The sequence below is a fragment of the Ovis canadensis genome, chromosome 1, assembly GCF_042477335.2.
Source record: "Ovis canadensis isolate MfBH-ARS-UI-01 breed Bighorn chromosome 1, ARS-UI_OviCan_v2, whole genome shotgun sequence".
Taxonomy (NCBI): Eukaryota; Metazoa; Chordata; class Mammalia; order Artiodactyla; family Bovidae; genus Ovis; species Ovis canadensis.
The window spans coordinates 144,222,135-144,241,255 of NC_091245.1; the positions used below are offsets into that span (position 1 = coordinate 144,222,135).

Here is a 19,121-nt window from a genome sequence, read left to right on the forward strand (position 1 = left end):
TACTGGGATAGGTTGAGTTCCTGCTCAACCAACTGGTGGGAAACAACAGGACTACTGTCATCCTTTCCAATATCTGATTAATCTAAAACCTTTCTTAAAGTGAAATATTATTAAAAAAGAAATACTATAATTTCAACATAGATGCACGAGTATTCATTCATCCACTGAATTTTAATTAAGTGTCTATGTAGGCACTAGGCTAGGCACTGGGACTCAGTGTTAACAAAGTGGCCAGTCCCGTCCCCATGAAATTTATAGTTAACTATGGAAAAATTTATTAACCAAAGAATTACACGTATGAATTCTGATATCATCATAATACATTATAGGAATAAAATGGAGCAAGGGTAACTTAAGATTATGGGGTATAAGATAAACTAACGTTTCAGTTGAAACATAATGAATTAGGTGGAAGAATGAATAGCCCATGAAGTGAGCACGAATTCAATCCGAAAGGCTTCTAGTGTGGTCAAATAGACTATAGTGTAAGAGGCGAGAAATGGCAAGAGATGATGTAGAAATGGGGGGCTTTCAGTCATGAAAGTTTTAACGGCAAAAGGAAGTGGATAAACATTCTAAATACAATGAAAACATGCTGAGTTTAAAGAAAATTATTCTGACTACATTGTTAAGAAAAGATTAGAGAATAAAGTAAAACTAGAAGTCAGTAAAAGTACTAAAACAGCAACATAAGCTCTTTATCTTGCTTATAGAGCAATATTAGCAAGAAATGACTGTGCTTTTGGATAAGAGACAGTGAGAATTTGTTAGATTCAAGATACATTTTAGACATAATGGTGTGGGGACTGATATGCAGATGTCTTATATTTTGGATATGAGTCATTAGGATAATGGAAGTGAAATACACTCTGACAAGGAAAACTAAAGGAAGAAATGATTACCATGTTTGTCACAGGAAAAGAAGTCCAAAAGAAGCTAAATGTCTCATTTCTAGACTTCCTAAGAACTGCAATGTTCTTTCAGTGTGCCCGTATGATAAAGTTAAGAAAATCTCAACCACTACAACTCCAGTTTAGCAGAGCTTCTGCTTCCTGAAGGTTTCATGATTAAGTGGCTTAAGTCAGCTATTTTAGGCCTTAACAGAGACAAACTTCTTGTTGCTAAAGCTTACATTACTTGCGTTTTCCCCCTCTGTCTCTTCTCATTGTAACAGATAAAACATCAATGCTTGACAGCAGGATGTGAGCTTAATGCAATGTGGGTCAAAAAATTTATCTGCTAAGGCACTGGGCTAAGCCAGGGAAATCTGAACAATGTAGGTATATAAAGCTCTTAAGAGCAAAAGTAATTTTATCTGATCAACACAGTCAAATATACATCGGTCCCCAGGATTAAGGTTTTCTTCCTCATAGGGATTTGAGTCCAAAAACCTTATGTGATGCTGAATGATTCTGCCTAAATGTCATACAAAACTATTTCCTCTAGAATTTTCTCTGTGCAAATATCTTCCATGGAACTTGTATGAGTGGTGCTGTCATCACAGTAGGTGAACCTACAAGGATTCAAGTTCTGGGAGTCTGGAAACAAAAATCCAAACTTCATTCTCAACATGTTTGATGAGCATGTGACATTTTCAGTACTATGCTGCTGCTGCTGCTAAGTCACTTCAGTCGTGTCCGACTCTGTGCGACCCCATTGACTGCAGCCTATCAGGCTCCGCTGTCCCTGGGATTCTCCAGGCAAGAACACTGGAGCGGGTTGCCATTTTCTTCTCCAATGCATGCAAGTGAAAAGTGAAAGTGAAGTCACTCAGTCGTGTCCAACTCTCAGTGACCCCATGGACTGCAGCCTACCAGGCTCCTCCGTCCATGGGATTTTCCAGGCAAGAGTACTGGAGTGGGGTGCCATTGCCTTCTCCGAGTACTACGCTAGGTATTAATAATGTTAAGAAAAAATGACATAAGATTTACTCACTTTCAGGCACTCTCAACAAAATCACAGAAATGTATACTCCCATTACAATACAAAGTGCTAAATGCTGTAACAGACTTATGTACAAGGTCCTAGAGAAGCACTATGGACCCATACACACACTTGGAAAGATGTTGCATGCTAAGAAATACTTCCTAGAAGAAATGCCAACTGAGCTAAGTCTTGAAGGATTTGTAGAGAAGATTATCTTGGAGATGAGAAAGATGATTCCAGGCAGAAGGAATAGCATAAACAAAGGTACTGTAAGGACAGATAAAAGATTAATAAATACCTTGCTACTGATGGGCCTTAAAACAGTAAGCAAGGCAAAATATAACTTTGGTACTGAGAATAGACTGGGACTAGAATAGGGGGAAAAAGACAATAGTTGCTACAGGGGTAATTAGGGAGATTCATAAAGATTTGGGGCTATTAGGGAAGTCTTAAAAGTGGACAAAGTTTCAAGAATAGTGAGGATAAGAGGACATTTTTCAAATGAGGGATACTTCATGAGAAAAACCATAATGACAGGAAAAGACCCTACAAGCAAGAGTGATAGGGAACAACCTGGTTTAGATGAAACATGTTTACAGAATAGTGGCCTTGGAAGAATTACAAGGGATTCAGATTTAATAGAAGGTAAAATAAAAAAGAAAAGAGGTTTTAACTTTATTTTGTCAAACCAGAAGAGTAAAAGATATGTTCACCAGAACAAACAAAATAACCAGAGGAGGAAAATAGAAAGCTCATTCCACTACCCAGAGAAAAATACTTAAAGAGCACTACTTCAAAGAACAGCAGTCCATTTTCCTTATAGAAATGCATTTAAAGTCAATAATTCCCCCAAAGCAGTCTATAAAAAGACATGCTAGGCTGGCTAGAATATCAGGGAAACTTTTAAAGGCTTCAGATTCCTAGGTAGCACCACAAACTGAATTCTCAGGAATGTGGGAGGTGTAGGCTTAGGAACCAAAGTGAAACCTACAGTTTATCTAAGAAAAAGCCATAACAGCACCACATATTTTTGACTTTCTTCCTAATGTATAGCTATTTGGGCTAACCTTTTAAAATGGGTGCACTCCCATACACTGAAGATCACCTCTAGGAAACTCATTATTGCAATTTCCAAAGGGAATGAAATCAAACCAGAAAACATTTAAGGGGCATCGATCACGTGTCATGTATTATACTACATTGTGGAGATTTAAATAAAAACATGACTTGGTCCCTGCTTTAAAGGAACTTAAAATACTGATGCTACTGAAAATATCCTGAAAATACTGAGAATATTGTCCACTCTACCAGATCTTACTCTCAGGAACCAACTGTAATTTTCTGGAATATCAACTTATTTTTGACTTGTAGACCATTTTTACTTCATTTTTTCTACCCTTATTTTTTGGTTTCAGTTTATTTTTTGCTTTTAAAATCTGAGTATGCTATATAGATATACAGTAAGGACTTCCAATAGTTTCTGAGTAAGATATGAGAAACACAAGCAAAATAATAATTCAAGCAAAGTTCCCTCTCCCTCAGAATACAGTTTTATTCATATAGCCTAGAGCCATGATGCTTAACCAGAGGTACACTCAGAATTATCTGAACATCTTTTAAAAAATATATACTCTGGACCCTTCCTCCACAGATACTGATCCCAATAAGTCTCAGATGGTATGTCCTCAGAAACAGTCTCCCAGGTACTCCTGATATATATACCAGTAGTAAAGAACTGCTGGCTAAATCTCTAAAGATAAGTGTTAAGGTAAATTTTCTTTTGCAGATTAAGAGGTAGTGTGATATGGATTGAAGAATACTTTCCTATCACTTATTACTTAGTTTCAATAAGACAATGAATCATGCTGAAGAAGTGACGCCTATGGATTTTTTTGGTTATCTGTTAGCAAAAGAGGAACAAATACTCATTTAATTAATGCAATATAAATTAATATTCTTATTTGGAATATCATTCTGAAGAAACTAGATTTTAATGGTTCTTAGGTTTCAACTTTATTGAAAAGATTTTCAGGAAGAGAAGAAAAATCACTCTGACGGATTTTATGAAGAAGATCTCCTTTTATTACTTCCACTAGTCACTCATAATCCTAATGTACACCTGAGAGATAAATACAGGTTCTCTATGATATTATGAAAATATATCAAATTAAATTATTTGAAAACTGTAGGGAAAAATAGGAAAAAGAATGGCATGGGCATTAAAGTAAAATTTCTCTGCTAATAAAAGGAGATAAGTAATTCCAAGGAACAATATAATAGATTCTCTTATTCAGTTGTGTATGTTAAACTGTCCTGCAATGGAAGAAAGATTTCTTAATGTGATATGTAAGATAAGATAGTGGTAGAAATCAATTTTTAATCAATAATCTCACACACATCCCAAACTTATAGATTTACAATATTCTATTTCTATTAACTCAAAGTGCCTATTTCTAGTAATTCTATAGAGGACACACAGTTTTTTACTGAGGCAGTACCGTCATTGCCTTCTAAAAACTCAGTCCTGAACATAACTATCATAACAGTTACATGTGAATTGACCTTTACCATCTCTTTATTTTTTAGTTATTCTAGCTCCTCTCAGCTGCATCTCTCTTCGTTTTTTTTTTTTTAAATACTAAAAAGAGACATGAACGTACCTGCACAACGCCCACTGCTCCATTTTTTAAAACTTATAAAACAGGATATAAAGTGTGTAACAGGAAGCACTCATCAGAATAAAAAGGATATGGAGCATATAGATGTGGCCTTTTCATACAGAGGGAATATAACAAATGTAAATGATGGGGAAAAGCTGGCAAGTCCTGTCAGATACGAATATTATGGGGAATATGTCTTAGTTTGACTTAGTAAAAATAAAATGTGTTAAGTCTGTAAATTTAGATACTCTTGTGAGAAACAGAAAAGATGAAAAGCAGACTGTATAGAATTTAATGTTGTGATGCTACAAAATATAAGTGAACCAAGAATAACAGGGTTGGAGCTTGGCCAGTGACTAGAGGATTCACCTTCATCTGAGTGCTCAGGTGCCACTAACGTTTACGCCATTTATGCAGTCCTGTCCTCCCACCAATACGAACAGTCACAAGCAAATAGAGGTGTAAAAAATTAAGTGAAGAATAACAGAGTAGCTCCATCTTGGGGTAAGTTCTAGGGAGTAATCTGGAAGCAGATTTACCCCCTTTCATAAGGGACGAAATCACAAAGAGATGGAACTAACTCAAAAATGACAGGAAGTAATTTGGAAGCAGATTTACTCCCTTTCATAAGGGACGAAATCACAAAGAGATGGAACTAACTCAAAAATGACAGGAACTATAACAAGTTTACTAGAGTTATTTGAACTCAGAAACCTCTTGATAGCTACTGAGCTATTTTATTTCCTACTAACATGGACAAGGTTACTATAATGAAACTGCACTGTTGTAAAACTATAGAGTTTTGCCTGCTCTACACATTGGCCTTTGATGTACGTGAAGAAGGTGCAGTCCTTGTCTGGTATGGCTCACCAAAGTCTACAATGGTGGTACTGAAAGACACTGTACTGCATACTGCATTTATGTATCAATAAGGCAGTATAATACTGTTTTCATAGTCTTTTAAAAATGCTGACTCAATGCTGCTTAAAATCAAGATCTAGGACTCAACTATTCAATTTGCATGAAAACAAGTTACAAGTCTGGAAAGATTTGTGCATACCTATACATCAGTCAACACAACATACTATAGTCTTACAGATCTCAGTGAAAGAATAAATTCGTCTAAAGTTGAAAGGAGAATGCTAAAATTTATCTAGGTAAAGGTGCATAGGAATCTGTCTGTAAAAGACAAAATTAAACAAACACCGAGAATGCTTTCTTACAAAATAAAAACAAAACACACAAACCTTACAAAAAAGGGTGATTCAAAATGATCCACTGAGAGTAAATTAAAAAAAAAAAAAGGGGGAGAGACAAATGAGTTTAAGGAAAAGATCTAATTTATCTCTTCTCATTTCCCTAACCACTAAACAGAAACAGTACCTTCTTTACAATACAAAATGTCATCTTAAATTATATTCACAACTTAATCATAAGATCAATCTTAGAAAAAATCATTGGCCATTGTATTTTCAATTGTGAAAGAATGTATTTTATTTTTGTAGTCCTTAATATTTTATTGATTTCACCAGCTAATAATTATAGAATTGTTAAAATATTTATATTTTTATATACTTCTCATTTGTTTTATAGATTACACAGATGTTCTTCACTTGGAATATATTAAAAATTTAGTTGCTGCTAATTTGTCTTTTATGAATTCTGAAAAGAATGAAATACATACTCTACATTAACCAATACTATTTACCAGTAGTGTTATTTTGCTTAAATATGAAATGAATAGAGTGCATCCTCTTGAAAGCTTTAGTGAATTGGCAGTTTCATAGTTTTTCTAGGTATCTTGCCAAGAAAAGTCAATCAAAGTAGGTAACATACATAGATGGAGAGTTAGCAGAATCATCTCATTCAGCTTAAAAATGGTATATATGTATATATAGTGTTATCTAGCACTATCTGGCAAAGGGGTAAACTAAACTGTTGCCTTTTATCTCTGAATGATGGAATTTCAGATTTTCTAAATTAGAGTCTTCATACTCTAGGATAAGGTTTTTTGCTCTTGCTTTTACAATGAGCATATCTTATTTTTACAATTATCAAGAAATATGAAATTGATAAAATGCAATAAAAATGGACTAACCTGTTGTCACAGAAGACTCAGACTCTCTCAGTTTCTGAGATGCTAGAAGTTTTTCCTGCAAGGCTTTCTGAGCAAGTTGTGCATCCCATTCTTCTAGTTCTTTCTCAAATCGCTGGTTGTCTTCCTCAACAAAATCTCTTAAGTCGGGGGGTAGTGTTTCTATTCCAGCAAGGGCCTGCCCAGTTTCTTTATTAAACTCCTCTGCAAATCATATTTCAAAAACTATTATAAAATTAAGGATTAAAAAAAATGAAAAGCTCAACACAGAAGGTATTTCAAATGTTAAAGTCCAAATTATTACCATCTAGCAAATCAATATTAGCTATATATTAAAAGAAAACTCAAACAAATGCTCAGAAAAGCAAGATGCAAATATGTGATCATCCATTATAGGTAATGTTCTCAGCTTTTATTTTTATTCTGAAGAGTAAAAAAAAAAGAAACAAGACATAAAGCCAAAGTTGTTGCTACTCAAACAGTACTACTGACATAGTACTACTTTTTCTACTATAAAATACCAGATACTTGATTATTCATGAAGTAAAACTCGCCACAAAATGAGAAGTAACACATAACCTCAAAGCTCAAAACAGAACTAAAATTCTTTTCCATCTGAAGCAGTTAAGTATAGCAATATATTTATATACAATTTGAAATCTAATCAATATAGCAAAGTTTTTCTTAAAAATCACATACATAGTATCTAACAAGGTTACTCAACCTCTACTACACTCACATAAATTAAATTTTAGCTTTTCAGTCATAAATCCAGCAGGTTTTGCTGAATGGTTAAATACAAAAAGAAAGTTGATTTCTATCAGTCTCAACAAACCTTTATTACATGCTTTCTTTTTTATATGCAAAGTCTATATTAGAATATGAGAAGTAAAAAGATTAAGACCATGTCATAGTATGACATGGTCCCTGTCTGTGAGCAGATCAGAGTGAAGTGGGAAAGGCAAGCCAGCATATAATTCCAGCACAGTAAGTGCCCAATACAAGTATGCTATGAGAAGACAAGAAGGGATACTTTCTGGCAGGTTCAAGGAAAACTTGGCAAAGCAGATGACACATGAATTGAATCTTGAGATGAGCAGGAATTAGGCAAAAGAAGAAATAAGATCATCATTGGCAAACATACAAAGGCATAAGAACATATTGATATAAATACGTGAAATGATTTGGTGTGACCCAAACAAGTTTAAATATCAGTCAAGAATATGAAGTTTGAAATGAAGAGTGGTTATAAATGAATCTGGAGAGACAATTAAAAGCCATATAATAGAGGCTTTACAAGTTAGGTGAAGAAGTTTGAATATGAGTTAATGTGTGATACAGTCATGAAAGGGATTTTAGCAAGCAGAAAAAGTCCAATTTATATTTTATAGTCCAATTTATATTTTATAATAATTATATTTTATAATAGTTAACTTTGAATACAAAATATATCCCAATTCTCAGCCCTGGTCATATTACTTTTCAATTCCAGTTTTCTCACTTACAATAACCCAAAAGCATTTTCCAAATATATCCATCACCTTGAGTAAACTACACTTAACTAATCACACCAGAGACCAGAATCAAATTAAAGAGCTACTTATTTAAAAATATATATTGCCCTATATATTTCATATTCTTACCTTGTATTAAGAATTGTGGTTTGTCATTTATGTACATTAAACAGTATGCACTGGCATTTCTGTAACCACCAAAAGAATCTCTCACTAGCTCTTCCCACGATGATTTTGTTACAGCAATATCATTGTACTTCATCCATCTGTTTTCACGATGATCAAAAATGTATGCCCAGTAGTGCCCGGCATTAGCTTGACCTTCATGAACTAAAACAGCATGTAAACGATAAGGAACCTAAACGTGAAAACAGAGTGAAACTGCAGTTAATACTCCATTATAATCACATCTCATGAAAATCACAAATCATCTGATGCGAGGGTTCCCTTGAGGCATATGTTTTTTAACAAGAGTAAATTAGCTGGGATCAGAGTTTTGAAAAAATTAAACTATGACATAAAAATAGGCAGGGAAGAGGGAGGATAAGCAAACTAAAGACATGTAAAACAGACAGGTGTGTAAATAGGGTGATTTTCAAAACTCTGGAAATATATTTGTTGATTTAAGCTATCTTTAGAATAAAGAATTTGTATAATGAATATTTATACATTTAGCAGATGATTTGCTTAAATTTTCATAATTATAAATAGGTGGGTAAATTCAGCAAAATGGCATATATAAAGAGCCATTATATAACTCTCAGAAATTTAAATGTAACTAAGCCCTTTACCTTCTCACATAATCTTAGTATCCTTAAACAACCATATAATTTCTCCCATATAATTTCTTAAAAATACTGAAACACTTTGAAAAATTTTAATAAATTTTATTACAAAAGAATAAAATGGTAGATAAATACAGAGAATACAAAGAAAAATAATATAAAATAAAAATCTTAAAGTATGAGAATTAAGCTAACATAAAGATAAAATATGTAAATAACTTAGATAATGCTTACTAGCTCAAAATTCAACTTACTTGGATCATAGATTTGTCAGAGTACATTAGCTCAATTGTGCGATGGATTCTAGATATGCTTTCCTGTAAATCTAAGGATAGAAGATGCCATTTAATGATCAAAATCAAGTATGTTTCTACTGAGACTTGTAAGGCAGGGAATAAAGCTTTTCCTATAAATATGCTAGAGGAGTAAGAAAAAGTTTCTAAAACTATTCTTAAAAACATTACTATTCAGAATCTGTATAAAATGAATTCAGTTCTCCTTAATAAAAGATGCAGCACAAATGAGAAATTAAAAACCAAACAAATACGGTTTATTTTAAAAAACGAACTGAGCCAAAAAAACGGTATTTTGTTCAAATTTATAAAAGAAGGTTCCAATGAAAATTAAATACCCCCCCACATATTTGTATAAAACAGGAAAACAATGAAATAATGAAACAAAATAATGTAAACAGTGAAACAATGTAAACAATGAAATAAAGTAACTTCATCACATATCACACACACATATACATATATATGTAATTGAATAAAAATCAACTATAATCACCAATGGAAATGAAGTTGTGAGATTCCCATTACCCACTATTTCTACTTCAAGTAGAAATCTATCCTACATAATTACTTAGAGGCAGCGATATATATAGCTATATTACCCATAATTATTTTGTAAAAATTGGAGACAACCTAAATATTTGTCATACAGTATAACCACATTATTCTATGAAGCTATTAAAAAGAATCAAGCAGACAACATCAAAGCCTACCAAAAAAAAAAAAGAAGTAACTTTAGAACAGGAAAGGCTTTTTTTAAAAAAAAAAGCTTGACAGAAAATCCAGTAACCATAAACGCAAAGACTCCTCCCCAAATTAAAAAAAAAAAATCTATAGTACAGAAACAAAAACAAAAACGAACATAAAGAAAATCAAATGACAAACTGGAAAAACAGTTATCTGCCACCTACACTACAGGTAACAGGTTAATAGGGCTTCCCTGGTAGCTCAGCTAGTAAAGAATCCGCCTGCAATGAAGGAGACCCCAGTTCGATTCCTGGGTCATCAGGAAGATCTCCTGGAGAAGGGACATGCTACCCACTCCAGTATTCTTGGGCTTCCATGGTGCTTCACACAGAAAAGAATCCACCTGCAATGCAGGAGACCTAGGTTCGATCCCTGGGTTAGGAAGATCCCCTGGAGGAGGGCATGGTAACCCACTCCAGTATTCTTGCCTGTAGAATCCCCATGGACAGAGGAGCCTGGCAGTCTATAGTCCATAGGGCTGCAAAGAATCGGACACAACTGAGCAACTAAGCACAGCACAACAAGCTAATATTCACAACATTTAAGTTTCTATTAAGCAAGAAGATAAACCATTCAATATAAAAATTGGATAAATTTCATAAATATATTAAAAAACAGAATTTCACTCATGATTAATGAAATTGAAATCAGGACACTGTAATACCATTTTCATTTCAATTATCAGACTACCACAAATTAAAAGGTACCCAGGGCTAGGGAGAATACTGGGAAACAGGGTGTCTCACACAAAATTAGTGAGACTCTAAACTGGTTCATTGCTTGGAGCAGGTGGGAATCTTTTATACCTGAGCCATAGGTCCAAAACCATATGACACGTCTCTCAAGTTCCTCAATTTAAAATGACCAGAAGTAGACTCATCATATTCCTACTTCCTTCCCCAAGGTGGAGGCGACCCACCATTCTGCCCTTTTCCACAGTACATTCTATCCATTTAGTTATCGATACCACCATGAGGAACTGAGGGAATCAACCCTGATACCCCTCTGTCTCTCACCTCTAGTCAAGGACCCACATTTGTCAGCTGTCTCCAAAGAATAAACCAAATTCATTTTTTTCTTCCCTAAATGCTACTTCCCTAGTGTCAAAAGCATCTTAGTTTTCAGCTTTCTGACTGGAATCTTATAGAAACAAACATAACATGGCTAGTTCAATAAAAAATTATCCAACAACCTAACACAGTATTCAGGAAAAACTATGTGCTTAAGTAATGTTCACTAATGATTTCAAATATAAAAAATTCCCTTATATATGAAAATACTAAGGAAAATCTTCACAGTAACTAATGCTGTTAGTTGCTCTCCCACCTTATTTACTATTAAATTAGGACTGCTCTTTACTTCTATATTGTCTATAAAGCATCTAGTTGGGCTTTAAAACTAGATTTAAAACCTAACAAGTGATGTTGTTTAATGTAAGCCCAACCTTTTGATACAAAAGAGGAACTCCTAGATTTTTTCCACAGATCAAGAAAAATGATGATAAAGTCTACCAGAAAATATCCACATCACTTCATTTTAGCAACACTGAAGTAGGAAGGAGATTATTTCAGAATAAAGGAGTGTTCCTTCCAAGAATGGAGGATGGCAACTGAACACCAACATGCTCACTGTCCTCCACTCCCAGAGCACTGTCCTTATTTTTCCTATGCCAGTTAAAACTAGTTACAGACTGGCACTGAGTTAATAGATCATATCTAGAAATCTGCTAGAGCAGACAGAAAATTAAAATTCACATTTCTAATTCTTCAACCTAGAGAAAATGTTTTTCACTTGAACTCAGCACAGGCATCAAGGGAGGTAATATAGTTGGTTATGTACAAAATCTGATGCTGGATGATGTTTCACCAGTGGAGTACCTGTGAATACCAGCTTGATATAAATTTAGAGCACTAAACCAGAAAATCAGACCATCTGCTAGGTCATTAATCAGCTAAGTAATCCAAGGAAAATCTTTTGGTCTCTCTAAAACTGATATTACGATCATAAAAAAGGAAGCCAAATGAGCTCATCTTATAGAAAACACTTTGAAAGGGGGTGGGACAAAAAAATCCCATTTTTAATATTTACATATGAAACCCATAGATGACCTCCCTTCTCAATTTTAACATTAACCATGTCCATCTGAGGTGAGAGTAGTTCTGCTATGAGAAGCTTCTTACCTCTGGTGTCATTTTCTATTTCTGTCCTCCAGCGATGTAAACAGCTTTCTAGCACAGAGAGTTCTTCTTCTGTTATGTGCCTTGGTGCCGGATGCATGGGCAAGTCTGGAGGTATCCGGGACTGAGTGAATGGTTTGTGTATTACTGATCTTGATGAAATGGCAGCTATTGACACGGGTGACGTGCTTGGCAGTTCTGAAGAAGGAGCTCCCTGTTGGTCTGTTGTGCTGCATTTTTCAAGCATAGAATATTCATTATTAAACTTTCCAAACTGAAGCTCTGGACAAAGATTATGTGCTAAATAAATAATATTAAGTTGGCTTATAATTACAAAAGAAAAAAGTTAAAAAAAAAGGAAGTATGTGGATTAATGTAACATCCAAATGAGATTCTTACTACATGGAACTACATTATTATAAGGATAAAACTGGGGCTTTATATTGTAAAAGGCTCAAATGTATTTACTTATACAAATCATACGTATACCAGATTTATAAAATCTTCCTTTGCTGATCCTTATCAGCTCACACTACAGAAAAAAATTCCCATTTAATAGTAGTATTTTCATGGATGAAAGAAAGGCTGATATACATACCAAAACAGCCTAAAGTATAATTCTGAATGGAAAAAAATACGAAAATTTTAATCCACAGCCATAAAAAATCCACTGAAATCCAATGAAATCCAATGAAATAAGAAAGTCCCTAGAAGACCTACACAATCTTGTAAGTTCACTAAAATAAAGCACAACATGCATTTATAAAAACTTTCTTTAAAGGTATCAATTACAATATTACATAATACAGGAACACAGCTATCTCTTCTACCAAGAAAACTTTTTTACCTTGGTAATGTCTGTGATGGTACGGAACCACTAGATGGGGAACTAGCATCAATATCATCAACAGGAGAAGTGCAAACAGGTTTACTTGAGGCAAATTCCAAGGCGTACTGCAGAACATCCACCAAGGGAAACCGTTTGGGACCCGAACCATAGCTTAAATATCTGTTAACCATAAAATGCATGAATGCTTAAATTTGTGTAAAAAGTACACTTATTTCAATAATTAAATAAGTACACTTATTCAATGTTCTAAAACATTACAAAAACACTTTAATATTCTTCAATAGTGAAATTAATTTTGCTTTCAAATGATGGTAAAACTACTTATACATTCAAGAAATAAGTTAAATGTTCTCTAGAGGAACAAAATCAAAGCTGAGAAGACTGAATGTGTATATACACTGTTATAAATTTCAAATGCTGCTGTAAGCTATAATCTAACAGTAAAATGAAAACTGACATTTTCATCTCCTCAGGCTTTTTATTTTTAGATCTGTCATCTGGTCTTAAGATAATGGCTAATATTATCCCCCTCCTTTTACCTCTGATTATATTTCAATATGATTATTGATACCTTTTAAGAATTAAAACTATTGAAAAATAATATATTTTATATTAAAAGCTTTAGATCACTTATTTTCAAGTGAATAGTAAAACAAGGGGATACAGATTAGATCAGAGGTTGCAAACTCGGATCTTTCAGAGCACATTTTAACCTGTAGACTTCTGTCTGAACTACAGACTATTTGATAGTCCAGATTCTGGCTTCTTTTGGAAACAATCTAAAGCTCTAGACAACAGGGAGTTGATATTCACGCATGGCAGGGCCTAGAATAGATGGCAGGCACCATCTTTCCACAGGGCTGTGCTCTCTGACTCCCTCTGCTCACTTGACTTGCTTCCCTTCTTTATAAAGATTCCATTATTCTTTATAAAGCTCATAGGCATCTGTGCTTGTATCTTCAGTGTTAAACAGAAAAACTCAGTTATCATTTATTAATAGAAATCTCAAGAGTAGTATTTAACCTCACACAAGAAGAAACCTCAATCATAAGTTAGTTTAACTTTGTACTTTCAGTACCATGGGTATTATCTCTTGACAGTGGGAATATTTAATTTTAAATAATAATTTTCTAATGCCAACTATGAATTATTTTAGTCTCTAGCAAAACTCAAGCCTAAACTGCTGCCGCTGCTAAGTCGCTTCAGTCGTGTCTGACTCTGTGTGACCCCATAGATGGCAGCCCACCAGGCTCCCCTGTCCCTGAGATTCTGCAGGCAGGAACACTGGAGTGGGTTGCCATTTCCTTCTCCAATTCAAGCAAAATATCCATCCAGAATGATTATCTATACGTAGGATCACAAGTCATTCAAAGAGAATTTTAAATTAAAACTCTAAGCAGACATTAAGAATATGAGTTCCTATAGTTAGTCCATAATTGCATAAAAGTTTCAATACCTTTCAAGTCTTTGTTGTAATACTGTGAGGTAATCTTTTAGCCTCTTGATCTCGTCCCTCTTAATTCTTGTTATTTCTCTGTTTCTATGCATGTATCTATCAGGGAAAAGAAATACAGCAATTATCAATATTTCCAAACAAGAAATAGATACAATATTAAGTCTAGCCACCACCACAGAAGAGTAACTCATCTAAAATTTTATAATAAAACATTAGAGAATACAAATTAATATTTTTCCTTATAACATTATTCCCAGTAACTACACTTTTCTAAATAAAAAAAGAACTCCATTTTCCTTGACAAATGGCATTAGAAAAAGTAAAACCTTTTAAGGAAATTAAGCAAAAATTTTCTCTGAGATCAATAACTCTTTACTTGGATACTAAATTGTTTCGAAAGTAAATTATGTTGTATACCAAGTCATACCTGTCCAGATATAAAACTTGAGGAAATTCTAATTTATTGTGAATTTTTTCTGGTCTTCCCAGTGCCTGATTAAATTCAAATCTTGACAATTCAAATGTTAACACAGGTGGTAGTTCAGTAAACCAATGCTGAAAGAAAAAAAAAAAACAACCTCAACACGACCTTTTTATTTCCTCCACTACAATTTTAGGCACAGAATGTTCGGGAGCAGTGGCATTTTTACGTGCATCATCATAATGCTAACATCACAGATAACTGACTGTGTATGCAATTTAGTTAAAACTCAACTTCTTTCTAAAAGTTTTTGACACCTTTTGAAAATTCCAGTAGGATAACACACAGGAAAGAGAAAAATCTTCTGATGACTCTTCTTCATTGGTAATTCTTTACATTAGAATTTCAAACCCAAAGTGAAAAACACTGGATGAAAGCATGGCTTCGTATCTCAATTTTTCTGGCTTCTTCAATCTTATGTCACAGTTATTACCAGGAATGACACATATACTTAATATAATCAACCACACTGTCAAAAACCTGTGAGGAAGCTACTTGTAAGATGTAATATACAAAAGAAAAAAATATTTTATAACATAAAAGACCACAATTCTGATGATAAAGCTAGAAACTGATGCTTCCTTGTTTTAAATTTAATGTTCCTAATAGAATTTTGGCACATTTAAGAAAGAGATCAATTACTATCAAATACAGCATTTACTTTAAAAATTACTAGTGCTTAAAGATTTGAATGCCTGCTTGCTATGAGGCAACTCCTCCACACTTTGGCAACTGGTCAATTAAGCATAAAATGCAACAGAACTTCAGAAATTTTAACAAACAGATTCAAGCTTTACATAAACCATATTTATTTAAAGAGAAAGAAAAATGAAAAAACTTGTGAATCAACAAATAAAGAAGTATAAAATAATGTAACAAGTATTTTTTAAATGTTTATTTTAAGCAGTGCAGTGTCCTGTAAAAAGGCGGCACACTATACTGCAGCATACTATATTATTTATGGTATTTTCAAGGGCCACAAAATGTCACCACATAAATGTCAATAAGCTCAGTATGCTAATTTAAACATCCAAGAGAGGAAAAAAAGTCAGGAAAATGCACATTTGGCAAGTTGAATATGATCTTGTAAGTTGCTACTTTTCACTAAACAAAATCAGTTGAAGTAAATGGTTTTTCAAAACTATTTCATACTTCCCTGTTAGCCCAGTGGTTAAGATTCACAGGTTTAGGGTTCAATCCCTAGTCAGAAAACTAAGATTCCACATGCCACACAGCTTGGCTACAGAAAAAAAAAAAAATGCTAATGATTACTTGAATTGAGATTTCCTGAGTTGGAGTTGGTTCATCTGTTACTGATAGCTGAAGTTGAAGTAATTTGTTTTACATGGATATTATCTGAAACTGACAAGAGAAAATTATGAAAGATCTAATATTAGAAATATCCCTTAAGTTTTAAAATTTCTTGAGCAAAGTTTGCCTATTTGCTTTGGCGAGGTGTTTTTTTTTTCAGTTAGTTTTAATCCACACCTATGGCAGAAAGTGAAGAGCTAAAAAGCCTCTCGATGAAAGTGAAAGAGGAGAGCGAAAAAGCTGGCTTAAAGCTCAACATTCAGAAAACGAAGATCATGGCATCTGATCCCATCACTTCATGGGAAATAGATGGGGAAACAGTAGAAACAGTGTCAGACTTTATTTTTGGGGGCTCCAAAATCACTGCAGATGGTGACTGCAGCCATGAAATTAAAAGACGCTTATTCCTTGGAAGAAAAGTTATGACCAACCTAGATAGCATATTAAAAAGCAGAGACGTTACATTGCCAACTAAGGTCCGTCTAGTCAAGGCTATGGTTTTTTCTGTGGTCATGTATGGATGTGAGAGTTGGACTGTGAAGAAGGCAGAGCACCGAAGAATTGATGCGTTTGAACTGTGGTGTTGGAGAAGACTCTTGAGAGTCCCTTGGACTGCAAGGAGACCCAACCAGTCCATTCTGAAGGAGATCAGCCCTGGGATTTCTTTGGAAGGAATGATGCTAAAGCTGAAGCTCCAGTACTCTGGCCACCTCATGTGAAGAGTTGACTCATTAGAGAAGACTCTGATGCTGGGAGGGAGTGGAGGCAGGAGGAGAAGGGGACGACAGAGGATGAGATGGCTGAACGGCATCACGGACTCGATGGACCTGAGTCTGAGTGAACTCCGGGAGTTGGTGATGGACAGGGAGGCCTGGCGTGCTGTGATTCATGGGGTCGCAAAGAGTCGGACACGACTGAGAGACTGAACTGAACTGAACTGAACTGAAAGTTACTATTAAGAATTAAAATACACTCTACACATATCACAAGGGACACTTCTGATGTCTCACGATGATACTCTCTATTCAACTTCATAATACTCAAAAAGTAGATCTCGCACACTATTACCTTCATTTATTCTTGCAATGGTTTAAATGTTACTATTTAAAATTAAATATAACTATTAAGGTATGCTTACTGTTTCGCTTTAAATAATGAACATACTTTAATTCATGGAAACCTACAATGGCCAACAGAAATGAAATGACCCAATTTGGTGGTATGATTTTCTGTAGGCCATAACAGTCCAGGAAATAGGTTCCATATCTTATGAAAGAATGTTCATAATATGTCATGTCTCTGTGCAGATTTGTTTAATCTAACATCAATGACAGTTTTTTCCTACTACAGGATTTTCCTACTACATGGTTTCACTTTTTTTCATTTTAATGCTGCTCAGGACCAGAAGGGATAGCCAGACATTTCCTACATTCATTAAAAAAAATATTACGGGTGTGTTGAGCTCTGTGATTTTAGATTATAAATACAGCAGTATATAAAAGAGAATTTTAAATAATATAAAACAAGACATTTTTTTCCTTTCAAAATATTTCCCCATTTAGTAACAACCTATACTTAATTCTCTGATAAGCCATGAATTTTGTGAAACACAGGTCACTAAAGGTAAAAATGATGCTTATACTCTTGATATCTCATCATTATTACTATTATTATTACTACATTATAAAACGAATGGACAGGGGTAATAGATTTTTGCAGTTAGTAAAAATGAACTTAGATTATCAGTACTGGCAACAAAAGTACTCCTGAATTTACTCTAAATATAAATCTGACCTGTTAAAATATTTTCCAGAGAGAATGTAGTCATTTTTATGAGTAAATAGCATATTCTTCTTTTAATATGATTTAACTATCTTGCTTTTGTGAGATTACATGTATATGGGGGGGGGGGAATAAGAAAAAGACAGACCTATTACTGCAAATTCCCCATAGCACATCAAACAAAGCTAGGATGTAACTAAGCCTTAGAGGAGAAAACTTCCAATTCGAATTCAAACCTCAATTTCAGTCATTTGACTATCTTCACTCCTTTGCCCTATTTGTTTCCTATATAATATCTACATATATCTAATACGGCACATGTAGGTATTATTTCTGCAATGTAGTTTTTAGCTAAAGCTCTGTAAAATTTCTCTCAGCACTTTGATTATCTGTACAACCCTGAAGGGAAATTTGGCAGTACTTACACTTCTAAACGAGTATGCCCTGTGACCTAAAGATTCCATTTCTAACTATCCTTCATTCCAAAGTGCACAAGGTTATTTATAGAAAGACATTCTTTGAAATAATTCTTTATCCAATAGTTTCACAGAAGAATTAAATCAATTTAATTTTATAAATACTAGTTATGGTGATACTATGCAGGTTCTAAAAAGAATGATGTAAAGCTATATATTGACATGGAAGGATGTTCACAATATACTGGTAAGTAAAAAACAATGCAAGTCTCAAAATAGTATGAACCAATACAAACATCTATATGTACACACTTAAAAGGATGTACATCATAGCATTAGTAGTGAATACCTACACCAGAAGTGAGATATTTACTCTTTGAAATTCTTTCTCACCAACAGGCAACCAAAAAGTAGTTCAAGGTTTCTCGGAGAGTTTAAATCATCTATAAATGACATACCATTTAATTAAAAGTTGTGATTTAGAAAAAAATTTGGTAGTAATTATTTTACATATAATCATTTTTAATTTATTCTGTTGATTCTTGGTATGTCATTAAAGAAATGTAAATTCTTATAGCCCACTGAATGTTTTACCATAGCAATTCTGGAGACTAGAGGTCTTCCTATA

At 34.0% G+C, this 19,121-nt stretch overlaps 1 protein-coding gene across 20 annotated transcripts in view; it reads right to left on the bottom strand.

Annotated features, from left to right (window-relative positions):
- The window catches only part of USP25 (ubiquitin specific peptidase 25), a 161,664-nt gene that overhangs the window by 47,190 nt on the left and 95,353 nt on the right, over positions 1–19,121 (bottom strand). For all 20 annotated transcript variants that reach the window (XM_069550539.1, XM_069550435.1, XM_069550518.1 and 17 more), the window contains 7 exons: positions 14,931–15,058; positions 14,504–14,599; positions 13,045–13,206; positions 12,201–12,427; positions 9,235–9,305; positions 8,325–8,553; positions 6,685–6,885 (listed from right to left, as the gene is read on the bottom strand). In XM_069550539.1, the coding sequence (XP_069406640.1) occupies positions 6,685–6,885; positions 8,325–8,553; positions 9,235–9,305; positions 12,201–12,427; positions 13,045–13,206; positions 14,504–14,599; positions 14,931–15,058 (1,114 nt within the window). The remainder of the gene's footprint in view (positions 1–6,684; positions 6,886–8,324; positions 8,554–9,234; positions 9,306–12,200; positions 12,428–13,044; positions 13,207–14,503; positions 14,600–14,930; positions 15,059–19,121) is intronic.